Source organism: Manduca sexta, chromosome 27, assembly GCF_014839805.1.
Source record: "Manduca sexta isolate Smith_Timp_Sample1 chromosome 27, JHU_Msex_v1.0, whole genome shotgun sequence".
Classification (NCBI taxonomy): Eukaryota; Metazoa; Arthropoda; class Insecta; order Lepidoptera; family Sphingidae; genus Manduca; species Manduca sexta.
This window is the reverse complement of record NC_051141.1, coordinates 3,340,839-3,355,820: the sequence shown is the minus strand read 5'-3', so window position 1 is coordinate 3,355,820 and position 14,982 is coordinate 3,340,839. Positions and strand designations below refer to the sequence as shown.

The window sequence follows — 14,982 nt, the reverse complement described above, 5'->3', positions numbered from 1 at the left end:
AAAACAACATATCAGTCTCAATTTTTTTTATTTTTACTAGGTTTATTTACGAACAAATTAGCTTCTTTATCCATTTGAGCAAGGTGGATGGGACATCAATTATTTTACTGAAAGCGGTCACACATTGCTACGGGACAGCGACACGTGATTTCATGAAACACTAACGCGTGACCGCACCACTTCTATTTAATCCGATGGCAGTGCTCAAGCAGTTGTGTAAATTCAATATGTACAAACATATATACCATACGTGTAAATTAAAACTACTACACATATTGAAACAAGTAGGTATCTTCATAAACATGAGACTGGTGCCTCGCGTCGACTGAGCACAGCACATTGCACGTGTCATAAGTCGTGACTACACCTCTGCGCGACCAAGCACCTACCCATCTAAAGAGGGTCCAAATACAAACATCCATTTAATATTCGAAGTAGCTTCCTTGATAGTATACAATTATATAACTTATAAATTTAGAAAATATCTCCAAAACAGTTACGTACGTTATAGCTTAAATAGTTTCAAATTCCCAAATCTAAATATATGATATTGTACTGACCTGTTTTTGGTATCTAACTCAATAGTAATATGTACAAACGATGAAGACTCGCGTAAAGGTTCTCCCGTCGTTCTCTTCTCGACCGGGTTATATTTACAATACAAGAGCGACGCGTTGTCTGTTCTATCATGTTAAACATTCGACTAAAACGCGTACCGATCTCGGCTAACATTTCACTAAACATGTACTGATCCACATGAATACCTAAACGTACCTACAAATATCAGCTAATTATACTTTTACTGATTTTTCTAATTGGGATCCAATTTTCAATTACAATGATAAGATTCATAATGTCATAACGTTAGTTGTATATTTTACGTTAGAAACAAATGCCCTACGCGGCGCTGTCGTGTAATACCTATAGATACAAAACAATAACTCTCCTAGACAGTGCGGACTACAAACTAAACGTCTAATTATTTACATAAAGACAAATCAATTACAACTTAACCACAAATTAATGTAGCATACAAATTTAACTAATTAGCACCATACTATAAAAGAAAATAACTCTTCAGTGGAACTGATCTGACATATAATTCGAAATAGCCAATGTTTCAAAATTGTTAATAAAACCTAGTTAACTCACCAATGGTGCTAATTAATTTTATATTCGCTTTATAAGGTTTTAATAAATATTATATAACGGGTAAAAGTTATTTAAATATTATGTTATAAACAATCAACATCATAGTATCATTAAATTTTAAATTTGTACAACATAGAGTTCCACTGAAGACATCCTGAATACAAATCATGATATAAACTAATGCAATATAAATAAAAACCATTGTCCAAAGTGATACTCAATGATAATAAACAAAATAAACATCGCGTAACACTTATAAAAAAAATTATGCACACAGTTCAGTGCTAACAGATTCACATCAAGAATGTTATACATAATATATATTATTTTTTCATTCTTATACATGTTGTTCCAGTTAAGATAGGTATATGAAAGATTTTTATAAAAACCTGTTGAACAGTGTTAATAATAATATATCAGTAAAACTTTTGTTATTTTACAATCTTTTCTTATTTAAAATCAGATGATTTTATTAAGTTATTTGTAGGTGTTTTGGATAACGACTATTTACTCAAATTATAAAGTAGTAACACCTCCAATTTATACGAATCTAATTTGAAAAGTACACAAAGCACGAAGGCTTTAACCAATGAACACATGACTTTATAATTTGGCAACACTCTATCACAGATGTTCGAGGGTTCAAATAGAACGTTTTACATTACCAAGTAAATAAACAGTGTACAGTCAAATTCCAATATATAATGTACTTACATTGAGCACTGAAATGTGTGCGTAATACATTTAATCCATTTATAAATTAGCTACTTATTTATGCAAAGTTGTTGTATAATTGCGTATACCAACAATATTCGATCAGCATATAAATATGAACTATATAAGCAGTGAACACAGTACGTTATCAAATAGCACGTACATTTTGCAACGCCTTTAATGTGGAATAAACTTTCGCGTAACGAGTGCTTTGCCCCGTTACGTTAAAGTTAAGTCACAAAAGACTCACTATAATTTATCTTAATAATATATAACATCAAGAGACCATTTAATACGTTAATAATTAACACATAACATACCAGTGACGAAGGGTCTTGCCGGTTTCCCCGTATGTAGAACCTAATTTTCATTAGAATGATTTGCAGACCGCATTCATACATATTAGTTCCTATATTATGTTGGGTTCTGTGTCCGAAAATTTCGCCCTTCACCACAGTAAGATACATTGATTAAAGAAGGTATTTGGGTTAAATGTAAATCATTGCTAATTTCCAAACTACTTATTCCGCCTGATACAAATATTTTTGCATTGAAAATGTTAATAAAAATATATGTAAGCGAGAATGACAAATTAAAGTTTCATTTATACCCCGTGTGTTACTTCGATCTCATACTAAAAATAATATAACCTGGCTTCTATAATTATTCCGTTATTGTTTTAAAATTTGTTTGTTTGGAGATCTAGTGATTCACATTTAAGCCTGCACAAGGGTATCCTATGTGAGACAAATAATAAACTAAAGAATAATCATTCATTACAGAGAGACGTAACAGTAAAACATAAGTGCGCGAATTAAGTATACAAAGTTATATCTAAGTAGGCGGATCTTTCGACATTTGTCCCAAAGAACGGGGTACTTGCGAACAAGTGTTGGTGCAGACGCGTGCTCGCAAACACGCTAGCAACTAACGTAAACTAAACAAGCCGTAATGTGTAAAGAATAATTCTAGTGCTATTAAAATCAACATTCAACAAATAAATACAATGGCGCACGACCATTTGAAAACTACATAAATTATCTATACATTAGATTCAATCGCTCGACATCTGTGGTTTGTACACAGGGAAAGTTTCATTGATGGGTATCAATAATTTCGTTTTCCTAGAGCGAATGTATTTGTATGATGGTGCTTGTTATATTCACTTCAATCCTGCTATAGGCCTCCACAATTTGAGGGCAGCACGTTTCTGCAAATACAAATACAAATATTTTTTAGTCGTTAGTCAGTCGTCAGATGTGATATATACATAATTTTGCACTAAGTTCGCGCTGTCGACCTGTCTATGATCTGTATTACATTCAGGCGGGTAAAAAACTTAGAACTAACAAAACCTACATTTACTCTATAACATTATTCAGTGGGATTGTTTTATTTAGACTCAGTATCATAAATAAAAGTACTATACACCATACCCGTTCTAATACCATAGTAAGCACCTCAATCATGTTCGTGAGTGGTTTGCTCGCTCTCAGGTCGCAGTGAGTCGATGCAGGCGACGATCTTGAGCGCGGGCCCAAGCTTCATCGAGAGCGCCATGACGAGGTGCTCAGGTCTGATGAGAAGTAACGCCTCTCCGTCCACCTCCTGCATGAGGAACTCGTCCGCGTACCCCGCACACCCTGGGATGTTGCGAATGAAGTCGCATACTTCTGCCACCTGAGGAGGAATATTAATCCATGTACTTTTGTTCGTAAAATGCGTAAGAACCATAATAACATTTGGGCTTGGTTTGGAAAGACGCCTGGACCTGACCGAAGAAACATCGTACCTTAATACGAGTGAATGCTAAAGGAATAGTTTTTGATGTAATATAAATGTCTCTTAACTATGCTATGGATAGTACAAGAAAAAATGAATTTAACGTTATTCTTTTTTATATATGTATTTGCCAAGACATTGCCATTTAGGCGATATAACAGATTTTTACCCTTTATTTCCACTTATAAGTAACAGGGAGAGAGGATAATGGGACTTACGCTCCACTTATTAGCGTTGGGTATCTTGGGCTGTGGTGTGGCTTCGGAGGCAGCGGGCGCGCTGTCTGCCACTTCCATCGGAGTAGGGGCACTGTCCTTGGCGCTGATGGTGGTGGTGTTCTCCACGGCGCTGTCGTTGCTCGAGCTGATGCGGGCCAGGCTCGCACCACCTTCCAGCATTTGCTTCTTACCTATAATATTTCAGCTTCATGTACATCTGTGTTCGGTTGTGATATTTAATTATCTAAATTCTTTATGGATTAAGGATTATCTGTACTGTACGAGTGGGAGGAACCTGTCACTACGCTAACTTAGTGCTGGTATGACTTTACTATCGATTTTTTATGACAAAATGATTTCGCAAGATTTCTCACGAGGTTTTATTTAACAACTAGAAGGCTCGGTGAACTTCGTATTATCTACATATATTGGTTTATTATTTTTGTTAATATACACTATGGAACGCAATTCTGCCATACCAACAAGAAGGTTATCATTATCTGTCTCTCGCTGGTCTATAGTACGGTTTGCACGTGAGGTGGCTCATGATTGACTTCGACGACCTAAGTCAGGTCGTCTTCTCCGTGGCATATTAAAACAATAACAGTAAATAAAGTTCTCACGCACTGGCAAACTCTTGATTTTAATTATAGTCTTGAAATTTCTTTGTAAATTTTCTTTTTTTGACAACCAACTGACACTTTCACACTTTTTATTTCTGAAATGTTTTTGTATTTCAACAAAATAAACTAAAGAGATAAATACTCATACTACAGCTATGAAACCTGAGTATGAAACAGACAAATTTCTGAACGCAACTATAAATATTTGACAATGAAGTGACATTATCATATATTTCTAAAAAGACTTAAGACTAGGCAATATGGTCGTAAGACTATAGCCTGTCCTCTAAGGATGAAGAAAAAAAAATATATATTTTGTATTGGAAAGTTATTTATTATTTATATTTCTCACCGTTCAAACCTTCCCTGGACTACCATAAATAATTCAAAACCAAAATTAGTCAAATCGGTCCAGCCTTTCTCGAGTTTTAGTGAGACTAACGAACAGCAATTGATTTTTATATATACATTAAACATTAAATTAAATTAAATATTATTGTAAAAATTGAACGAGAAGTGATCGACTCACGCGGGGGTTCATCCGTCGAGGGCAACTTGTTCTCCTTATCTTGCTCCTTGTCCGCGGCCCATTCCCGAAGCGGCCTGTTCGCCTGAGAACACAAACAGTTCATGTACCACGCGCCAACAGCTGAACGTATGCAGTACTTGCAATGTTACTTACAGTCACCGGTTTACTTACAGCGAACGGTTCGCCTGCTTCTTGTATAACGTACCCTTCAATAACATGAGTAAGAATATTTGGCTTTACCATTGCTTTCGGCAATCCTTTGTCTGCGGGAAGCAAACAGAACATATTAGAATTTACACACAAACATTAATTGGATGAAAATGGTTTAATACGACGAATGGGGATGAAAATGGTCTCTGATTTACACAGATGGATCGACCGAATAATATTATAGTAGTTAGTAAATTTAATCAAAGCTAAAATTATAATATTGAACAGTCGCTTTTCGTATCCACCTGTGTGATCAACATGACCGTCATTACTCCATCGGCCCTTGCGTCTCCCTTACTCCCAATATACTCAGTAAGTTAATGAAGTATTTAGTTTCTTATGAATAATGATATATGAATAATGGTTTTAGCGATTTGTATTAATATGCCGTGATGAATAAAAACAATTCCATAACTCACATAAGTCCAGCGCGAACTAATACGGTTATCGATGAAATTGTTAATGAACATTGATCGCATACCATGCACAGTTGGTTGACTAATATTTCTCGGTGTACATTGCGTACTTTTGAATAGAGACGTGCTGGTGCCGGAGGAGACCGGCGCCGTGATGGCCGCCGTCATTGTCGATGATGACGACGTCGATGACGCCACTGTGGTCACCACCTGGTAAAAATTATATATTAGGTGAGAAAATGCTCGCAACAAAGGCACTAGGAGTTAGTTTCACAAGTTACAAGGAAATTTTATTTAAGAGTTATCGTATTTCCGTTTTTGCGGGAACCGCTACAATGGTCACCGGGGGTATTCTGTGATAGCGATACAGGCGCTCCCCCGGATTAGCATCCAGAACAGCCCGATGGATAATGGGGAAAGAAATGGGGGAAAGGAGAGTGGGGAAAGGATGGGAACTTCCTAGGTTGGGGGAGGGGAGCACGAGAGGAAATGTTCGTAGGCCATTTTAAACTTTAATGTATTGCGTATACACACTGCGATGTGCGGCTTGGCCCGCGACTAATATCTCTCTATGCATGGGCGTGCATTCGCTGTGAAGACCGAGCGCGCAAGAATTTCGCGGGGGCAGGGGCTCGCGGGGCGACAGTAATCGTATTAAACAGCTAATTTAGATAGTACTTAATCTATTACCTTTAATTTATTTATAACTTATAAGACGACCTGGTATTAGCTGATACGCTAGCATTTTCAAGATATCCTGTCATGTTTAGGAATCGGGACGGAATCTTAAATCGATTATCCAGCGAGGAATTATCGTTTAAGTGATATGAATCCTGCTGCATATCAACAAATAGCCGTAGCGACCATCTTCGGTGCATACGAGACGGCCTTGGGTTATCTTGTTGCTCTGAGATAGCTACATAGGGCCGTTCCCGCGCGATACCGCATTGCGGAGGGGCTTGCAGGTCAACCTTAGCTAACATAACCTAGTTTTACCCCCCCCCCCCTGCCGAGGCAATTCTTGTGCGCTTGGTCTCCACACTAAATGCACGCCCATGCACGGGGACACATTTGCCGCGACCCTAGACACACAGCTCGTGTGAATATCGCGTGGTTGCTAAGTTCACAGTGAGTTCTATAAGGGTTCGTGAACATTTCTTCTCCCTTTCCCTTCCAACCATCCTAGTAACTCCTACTCCTTCCTCTTCCCTTCCTTCCCTCTATCCCCTCCCTTCTTCCTCCCGGGCCCTAAGACCGTGTAGCTGCAGGCTGCCAGCGAACCTTCAGCTGACGTCTCCAGTGATAGCGGTAGGGCCCACCAACTCATCATGGGGCTGCCGTGGTTGCCAAGCCGGGGGATCGCTTGTACACCATTAGCAGGGTACCCCCGGTGATAACCACAGTAGTACCCCAAAAAAAAAAAAAACCTGTTACCTGTGGCGCGAGGGGCGTGGTCTGCTGCGCGCTGCTTGGCACCGGCGCGGTGGACGCGGTCGCCGGAGTGGACGCGCTTTCCGCCGGCGCCGACTCCTCCTTCGACGAGCTCGACTTGGACGACTCGGACGTAGGCGTTGGACCTATGAATTACATTTGTTACTTTGTACAGAAATGATTCTTTATTTTTTTTTTATAAACCTAGTTCAAATATAAATGTAAAATGCTTATAAGTAATTTGAAAGATAGTCTTGTTGGAGAAATGTGTCCAACGGAACGTGGAGATTAGTGACGCTCAATTTAGTTTTACTATTAATTGCCGTCTAATAAATGTCTCACATTAAACAGGTCTTTTAAATAATATAGTTCATCTGATGATCTGATCATATATAAACGTGTTCCAATAAAACTCTCACCAACGGAGGACGTGCTCGTAGATATGGAGGCGTCTGCAGTGGACACGGTGGTCACGCTGGACACGGCGGGAGCTGAACTGAACACCGTAGTCGTCGACGCTGCTTCTGTCGTCGACTCGGCGCTCACAATCTGTTGCGGCGCTATCTGTTGCACCAGCGGCGCCTACCAACAACAAATTATTTTGACTGATTTGCTGCTATAAAAAAAACGTTATCCAGGAACCGTGTTTTAAACTGAATAACGATATTTTAATTTTATACCTTATAAAATTAATAAAAAAAAACGTTCACAATAAAATGCCTTACTCGTTAATGTATTACAAAACTAATGGAGATACTTAGTGCATACTAATTTTATCCCTATTTTATTTGGGAGCATTTATAGTATTATTTAGGTAAAATGTTAGTTTGTGCATGGTGAAACAGTTGCCAAGTGGTAAAATGGCGGTGTGTACCTGTGCGGCGAGCTGTGATTTGTCGTCTTCGGTCTTGACGTGCGCGACGAGCGTGGCGGGCGGCTGCAGCGGCAGCACGGAGCCCTGCACCGGCGCCGCGAGCAGCCCCACCGTGCCCTGCGCCGCCTGCAGCGTCAGCTGCGGGGAACTCAAGTTGTTTGCGCTTACCTGCACCATAAACGGCGGATTTCTTACAATACAAAATACGCATGACGTTTATATTTTCGCACGACATGAACAGTCGCAAATTGTAAACACCGCCATGATAGAACCAAATGATCCGAATTATTTGAACTGCGCCTAATTTGGAATCATTGTCATGCAAATTTCTACAGATTATAGAATTGAATATTTAATTAAATCATGCAGACTCTATCGACATTAGTTATTTATGTTATTAAAATAACTACACAGAAAAGATTAACGTACGTTAAGAAATATTTTGTCTACAATTAATTAAATATACCAACGGATAGATGTTCAGCGATTTCATGCAGTCGAAGTAAAAAAATAATCAGTATGAAAGAGGAATATTGATTGGAAAAGAAAAAAACAACGTCGACATCAATAAGTCTAGATTACACCGCAGGAAGGACGTATCGAAACCAGGGACGTACGCAAGATTGTTGAAGTAAAACAAAAATATTGACCGATTCCGCCACACGGTGATAAAGTTAAATTTCCTGATTCTGCTAGATTAATATTATATTTTGACTACATTGATCCCCCGAATAGGTTCATATAAAAACATCAGTGTTTATAAAATAGCGTCTTCTATTTATGTTTATATATAATTTTTTTATTCTTCGTATGCCTTAGTGACCTGGCTATAACATCCATATTGCGTAAGTTCATGGTTACTACAATGTGACTACACGGAGCGAAGCGGTCGAAACATGCGTTACGTGACGTCAGTTGACAGTTGTTACGATGATCCAATGAGCTATACAACCAGAAAGGAAACAAATCGAGTAATAAACGATGATTACGTCAGTGTCGACCCTTTTTACAGGGGTAGAGCGAGATTGTTTTGTCGATAATTCCCCTAAAATCGTCTCTTTGACCCCAATATTTTCGACCGTACATGGGTTGACCCCAATCTCTTTCTATGTTAAATTACCCTTCATTTTGAAAACAAAAATTTTCACGTCGATACCTACTTCAATGTTTAACCCGGCTAAAAAATTGGACGTGTCCCGCCTTGGCAAAATCAATAACACTTATTTGGGTCAAGTTCCTCTCGCTGTACCCCAGGGCCGGCCCTGCTGTACTTGTGGGTGCTACCTCGTTGTGCAGTATAGCCGGCGAGATCTGCACGAGGGGCGCCGTCAGCAGCGAACCCTCGATCGTCAGCCCCGACTGCCAACCGTAACCGACCACCCAAGTTATACAATAATACATCAGTAAACAAACACTGGCCACCTTTTTTTTTATAATTTAATAAGACAATTTGGGACAGATAGTGGTCTTTTGTCTTATATACCTTTTTCCAGTAAATGAGGAGACATGTTTGATTGAATATTGGTCACTTGTTCTATAGTGATTGTTTTTACAACTGAATGATGCGTCAGTGGCAGGTACAACGACTGTAAACAATATATATTGAACCAGAACTTGCATTACAAAGCCCTGCATCATAATGAGTTGCGCTCTTCATCCCGATACATCAAATCTCATAATGCCCAATAAATATACCATCAAACTTCACAAATAAATGTTATCACTTTTTTGCCTTTAATTATGTATACATACTTATTTCTCGAATAAGTAAATCTAACAGCTCGTGGACCTACTGAGCGATATTATGATGAACGTCACAGGAGATTAGCGTATGTAATACTCTAGTTGTTAGTGTAAACATTACACAATTTAGTTACAATTTCCAAGGTAATGGGACTAAAAAGGGGTGGAACTAGGGCCACATACACACTTTACTATTAAATCTATAAACCCCTTTTCACACGCTCTGGTTACTAGGGGTGTATGCTACAGGAAGATCTATGACACATTATAATACACGATATGATTAGTGTGTAGAGACAGCAGCTTCTAAAATGTACTCATTTCAATTTGAAATCTTAACGCCACAAAAATTAGGAACTGGAACATTCACCGACAGCTACTGTTAGTTTGGAAGGAAATTTTCACAGAAATAATCAGGAAATTTCACTTCACTTGGTTCTATAATTCAAGATCTATCCTGGACAAGTCTCTGTCAGCAAAACGACTGAATCATGTCCCAGGAAAGATTAGTAGTAGATATGTCAACCATGACCACTGTTTAATAAACTTTACATAGAATAAAGATAAGTGTTAATATCCCCAGCAACTAAGAACGTGTGAATGAAGAGGTTAATGTTAGTACAATTTATAACAGATTTAAGTATACAAAGCGTTTAGTTACACCAATACCAAAGCTATGTTGAAAGTTGACTCTTAAGTTAAAACCTCTATGAATTTGAACTATTTACTATTTATAAAATAATTGTTAGTTAAAGCGGCAGACCAGGCTTATACAATAACATAATAAATAATTTTAAAAACTTATTCAAATGTAAGTTTTTTAATTAATGCATATTTTTTCATTTTGCATTAGGAGTCTAAAGATTATCTTGATTTGCAAATAGATTAAATTAAATTAAAGTAAGTTCCTTTGACGTTAATAGATTTTCAATATTATTTTTTTTGTAAATAGACTTTATCCCAACTGAACGAGGCGCTGGGATGAAACATTAAACCTCAACAAATTACATTTGTAATTTGAGTTTTATGAAGGTAAATGTTAGGTTCTGTTTACATGTAGTTAGACTGTATATACGAACCGTCTGCATGGGCGTGGTGTGGCTCAAGTTAGCCTGCTGTTGCACTGCCATACCTACTGACGTCTGCACTAAGCCGCTTCCAACGAGCGTCTAGGAACAAAATACGCTGTAGTATTACCCCAAAAAATTTAGAACAGTGTGAACAAACCCTTCACCGCATTTACGAAGTATAAAATATTTATTTAAACTAGGTGTTGCTCGCGGTTTTGCCCGCGTGAAAAGCCTTTACTGCTACAAAAATCTCGGCGACCAACAACGCCAGTGCTATCTATCTGAATATCAGATATTTTTTTTTTATTTTGTCCCATGGGAGCAAATTACTGTCTATCCGACAGTCAAATTTCAGATACAAAAACTTTTACATACTTCCGCATTTATAACATTAATAAAACAAGATATGATTTATATTCGTGGCAGGTTTAACGTATGCGAGGGCCAGTCTGGGTCGGTACCATCGCTACGTCTATTTCTGTCGCCAAGCAGCATTATTGTGTTTCGATTTTAATTACGATATAACTAGTGAAATAACTGGACATTATGAAAAACTTTTTTGTCTCAGGATGACGAGCGCAGCCCGCGTACCCCGCAATACTTTGAAATATAATGTTCTTTCTATGTTGCTATTGTGAGTCGCGTCGCTTACTATTAAGCGACCTCCTTGTTCGCCCCTTCATTCAGTTGCATATACAAAATAATTATTATGTAATAAAAACATAATCTCCTAACAATATAACTATGTAGGTGTTACGAAAAACCATTGAACAGATCCGGGAAAATAATACCTGTGTTTGTGGCTGTAAGGTTTGAACTTGTGTGAGTGGAGCGTTCTGCTGGGCCTGGTTTGTGTTGATCTGACCGACCAGTGTCCCAGCCTGGCCCATGGCGCTGATCTGTGAATAAATACATTCATCATATTAATACCGAGGTCCAACGGTTTAGGCTGCACATTAAAGTAAGGGAATTTAAAAAAAAATTGAAAACTGTTGAAAATATACTAGAAATATTTTGGTATACCATTGATATTTAAAGCAAAAAAATTATAAATTCTGCTAGACGTTCTACTTGTATTATTTTCAATTTATTTTTGGACTGATCTAGAATCTCAATGTAAATTTGCATCCGTACTTTGCGCAGGCGTAGTTATTCTGATTTATAACTTGCGTATTTTATCTAAGCCAGTCCATCTCTAAATAAAGTAGAGAAAATACTTACAGGATGGATCTGCTGGACCATGGAGATGGTCTGCGGGAGTCCAGTCATGGGCAAAGTCTGAGCCACTGATCCCACGGGTAGCGTGCCTTGTTGCATACCCAGGGACATACCTGACAAAACCAATGTCAGCATTATTTTCTTGGGTACAGAGGTTAAATGGTAAATAAAGGTTTAATCCAAGAGAAGACAGAGAAAATATTTACAATTGAAAGTACGCAGCTTAAGTGTGAAACATTGTTGGACTTATTTGTTATGGGTGCCACTAAAATGTAGTGGATGATATTAAATACCGTGTTAGAGAGAAATCAAATTTCCCTGTAACCTTTTTTTACCCTGAACCATTGGTTCCTCATCCCCGATCTCTAGTCTCGAAGAGAGAATAAATACTAGCAAATAAAAAAAAATATTTTTTGTTTGGAAACGTGCTCAACCTTGCTGATAATGCTGCACCATCTGCTGAGTTTGCTGTTGGTGAATCAGCTGTTGCTGCGCTTGCTGCTGTTGCTGTTGCTGCTGTTGCGCTTGTTGTTGCTGTTGTTGCGCTTGCTGCTGTTGTTGCTAGAGAACATTATACTGTTACTACAATGTACGAGAATTATAAATACTACGAAAAAGTACAACTAATAAACTCAATGTGCGGTACCTTTAATCTAATGTTATTTCCAATACTTCGTGACGCATTCTCACTTGTCATTCCATAAATGATAATATAATTTCTAACAGACATAAAAACTAAAGATCTTTAGTAGAAATTAAAAATATCCTTAATTTTATTTCATTGAGTAACTTTAAATTAGCAATCTAGTGTATCGCTTATATTTAGTTACTGCTAGTAATTTATGAATAAATAAATATTTTAAAAATAGCAATAAAATAAAAGAGCAAATAAAAACAAAAAGGGGGTACATTACAATAGTAACCTGCATGGCCTGTTGCTGCATGATCGCCTGCTGCTGGATGCTCTTGTTGATCGGCTGCTTCTCCTGCACGCTTGTGATCTGCGTCATCTGACCGCTTGAGTTCATCACTAACAGCCTGTGGACCAGCGTCATTATTACTTTGCTGTTTAAATGAATATTGGCCATATCTAACTTAGAATATTATATAGAATTTATTAAGCATTTTCTTTCCATTATTTTGCTGGTAAAACAAATTGTATGGATATCTGGATATTCAAGGATTTTTTTAATGTCATTATTTTACGTCGAAGTAGATACTGCACTAAGATTGTTCATTGGAGACATATTACATTGTTTTTAACTGAGCAATTATTACGGCTACGATGTAATTTACACTGGAAAACTCGATGGTAAGATTGGACATGACGGATGATAAGATAATGTTATTTAATAGTAAATGGTAATGTGCGTACTGTTGTTTCGGCTGTTGTAGCTGATGCTGCATCTTGTTGGTCTGATTGGCGGCATCTTGTTTGGACGCAGGGGCTGGTGAGCGCACACCAGGCTTGCCTCGGTGTTTAGTCTGAAAATAGAATTGCAATTCAATCAAATGGCTTTTATTTATTTCGAAATAGTCATCACATGATTTGTCAGTTTAGTATTATCAAATAAGGCGTCTAAATATTTTATTTTCGAAATGTCACATCAACTTAATACTTGGATTGCTAATGTATCTGACGTAATGGAAAAAACTTATGGAAACGACTGAGATATGCAGCCGCAGCATGTGCAGTTTATCTAAAAATAGAGGCGACTGCAGGCAGTAGTCCGGTCACCCCCGGGATGGACGGCAGCGTGGCGTTGACCTCATGCTGCCGTTGACGCTGAGAGCGTCCTTCGCGACGAAGACTCGGACCTGCTGTCTCAGGGAAGCCCGCAGTCATCCCTTATGCGCCGAAGAGGGTCAACGCGGAGTTTTAATTAGTAGGCCGTTGCGTAGGGACTTAGGTTAGGTTCATTGGTTAGGGACTCGGCCCGACCGCCGCCCGAGGGTCCCGGGCCGCTTCAATTATCGGGTCGTAAGGCAACGGTTACCCCAACATAACCGCTCAGTCGCCCCCCGCGAAGACTGGGCGGTAGTAATAAGGGACTTTCTCCGCGAAAACAAAAAAAAAGGCAGTAGTGCGGTCAATAGTAACCGTAGGCTGCAGTTAGCCTGCGGCTCGTTTCGGACTTGTACCTTTACAATTAAATTAATAAGTTCGGCATAAAGCGCTCCCACACCGCATTGTTGTGTGTGATGTAGGTCGTTGTTAGCGTACAGTTTACACTAATTATTCTATGTAAGTTATTAATTACAGTTGATTAATATCTATTTACTTTTAATAACAAGCACCAAAACTATCAACTCGCCTAGTTCAACAAACGTATTTCAATTTACATCACGGATAAAATTAATATTACTTTCATGCTCAAATTGTGATCAAAATGAACGCTAGGATGGTAAACAATAATTACTCGTGCAAACTAAATCGATAAGGAGTAAAATACAAACTTACTCGATCATTAATTAAGCGAAATGATTGCTTTAACGTTTTAGTAAATAATTCTGTTTATGTATGGAAGTATATACATAGGTATTTGATAGTAGGTAGTAATATCGATAATCTCCGTTCGTTTCTAAGAGAAAAGCACTTTTGGAGCCTTTCCTCGCTATGACAAAGTATTCTGATGATCGTAAATAATTCAGTCAACAGTTTATCTGTACCCAATTCCCCTTTCCATCAGGTTCAGCGCAGTGTAGTCCAATAATTATCTCTATAAAACATTTTATCAGTCGATACTTGCCAAAATTATGTGAGTATATTATGGAAACCGTATGACCCAATACGGTAGTACTGACCTGTCCCTGACTCTGATTGGCGTTCGTCTGCGTGGACACACTAGACGCGGGCCGGATACCTCCAGATGGCAGGATGTTGGAGAGAGGCCGCTGGGCCTTCGTCATGCCGTCGGAGGAGGCGCGCGGCTTGGTCGTCGAGGCAGTGGCGCACGCGACACTCGCATCTATTAACAAGGAAAATGGGACTGTAGCTTCGA

At 38.5% G+C, this 14,982-nt stretch overlaps 1 protein-coding gene across 11 annotated transcripts in view; it reads right to left on the bottom strand.

Moving 5' to 3' along the window:
* Positions 1–11: 11 nt before the first annotated feature.
* Positions 12–14,982, bottom strand: part of LOC115444870 (polyhomeotic-proximal chromatin protein) — a 59,317-nt gene continuing 44,346 nt past the window's right edge. For 3 of the 11 annotated variants that reach the window (XM_030170827.2, XM_037443871.1, XM_037443872.1), the window contains exons 13-28: positions 14,786–14,949; positions 13,356–13,465; positions 12,895–13,018; positions 12,415–12,541; positions 11,984–12,093; positions 11,554–11,661; positions 10,772–10,861; positions 7,950–8,117; positions 7,495–7,657; positions 7,079–7,221; positions 5,710–5,854; positions 5,172–5,281; positions 5,019–5,100; positions 3,867–4,057; positions 3,327–3,546; positions 12–3,076 (exon numbers count right to left, since the gene is read on the bottom strand). In XM_030170827.2, coding sequence (XP_030026687.1) covers positions 3,328–3,546; positions 3,867–4,057; positions 5,019–5,100; positions 5,172–5,281; positions 5,710–5,854; positions 7,079–7,221; positions 7,495–7,657; positions 7,950–8,117; positions 10,772–10,861; positions 11,554–11,661; positions 11,984–12,093; positions 12,415–12,541; positions 12,895–13,018; positions 13,356–13,465; positions 14,786–14,949 — 2,054 coding nt within the window. In that variant the 3' untranslated portion in view covers positions 12–3,076; position 3,327. Of the gene's footprint in view, positions 3,077–3,302; positions 3,547–3,866; positions 4,058–5,018; positions 5,101–5,171; positions 5,282–5,709; positions 5,855–7,078; positions 7,222–7,494; positions 7,658–7,949; positions 8,118–10,771; positions 10,862–11,553; positions 11,662–11,983; positions 12,094–12,414; positions 12,542–12,894; positions 13,019–13,355; positions 13,466–14,785; positions 14,950–14,982 lie in introns of all 11 variants that reach the window. The other 8 variants (XM_037443869.1, XM_030170830.2, XM_037443873.1 and 5 more) reach the window with 8 other exon arrangements.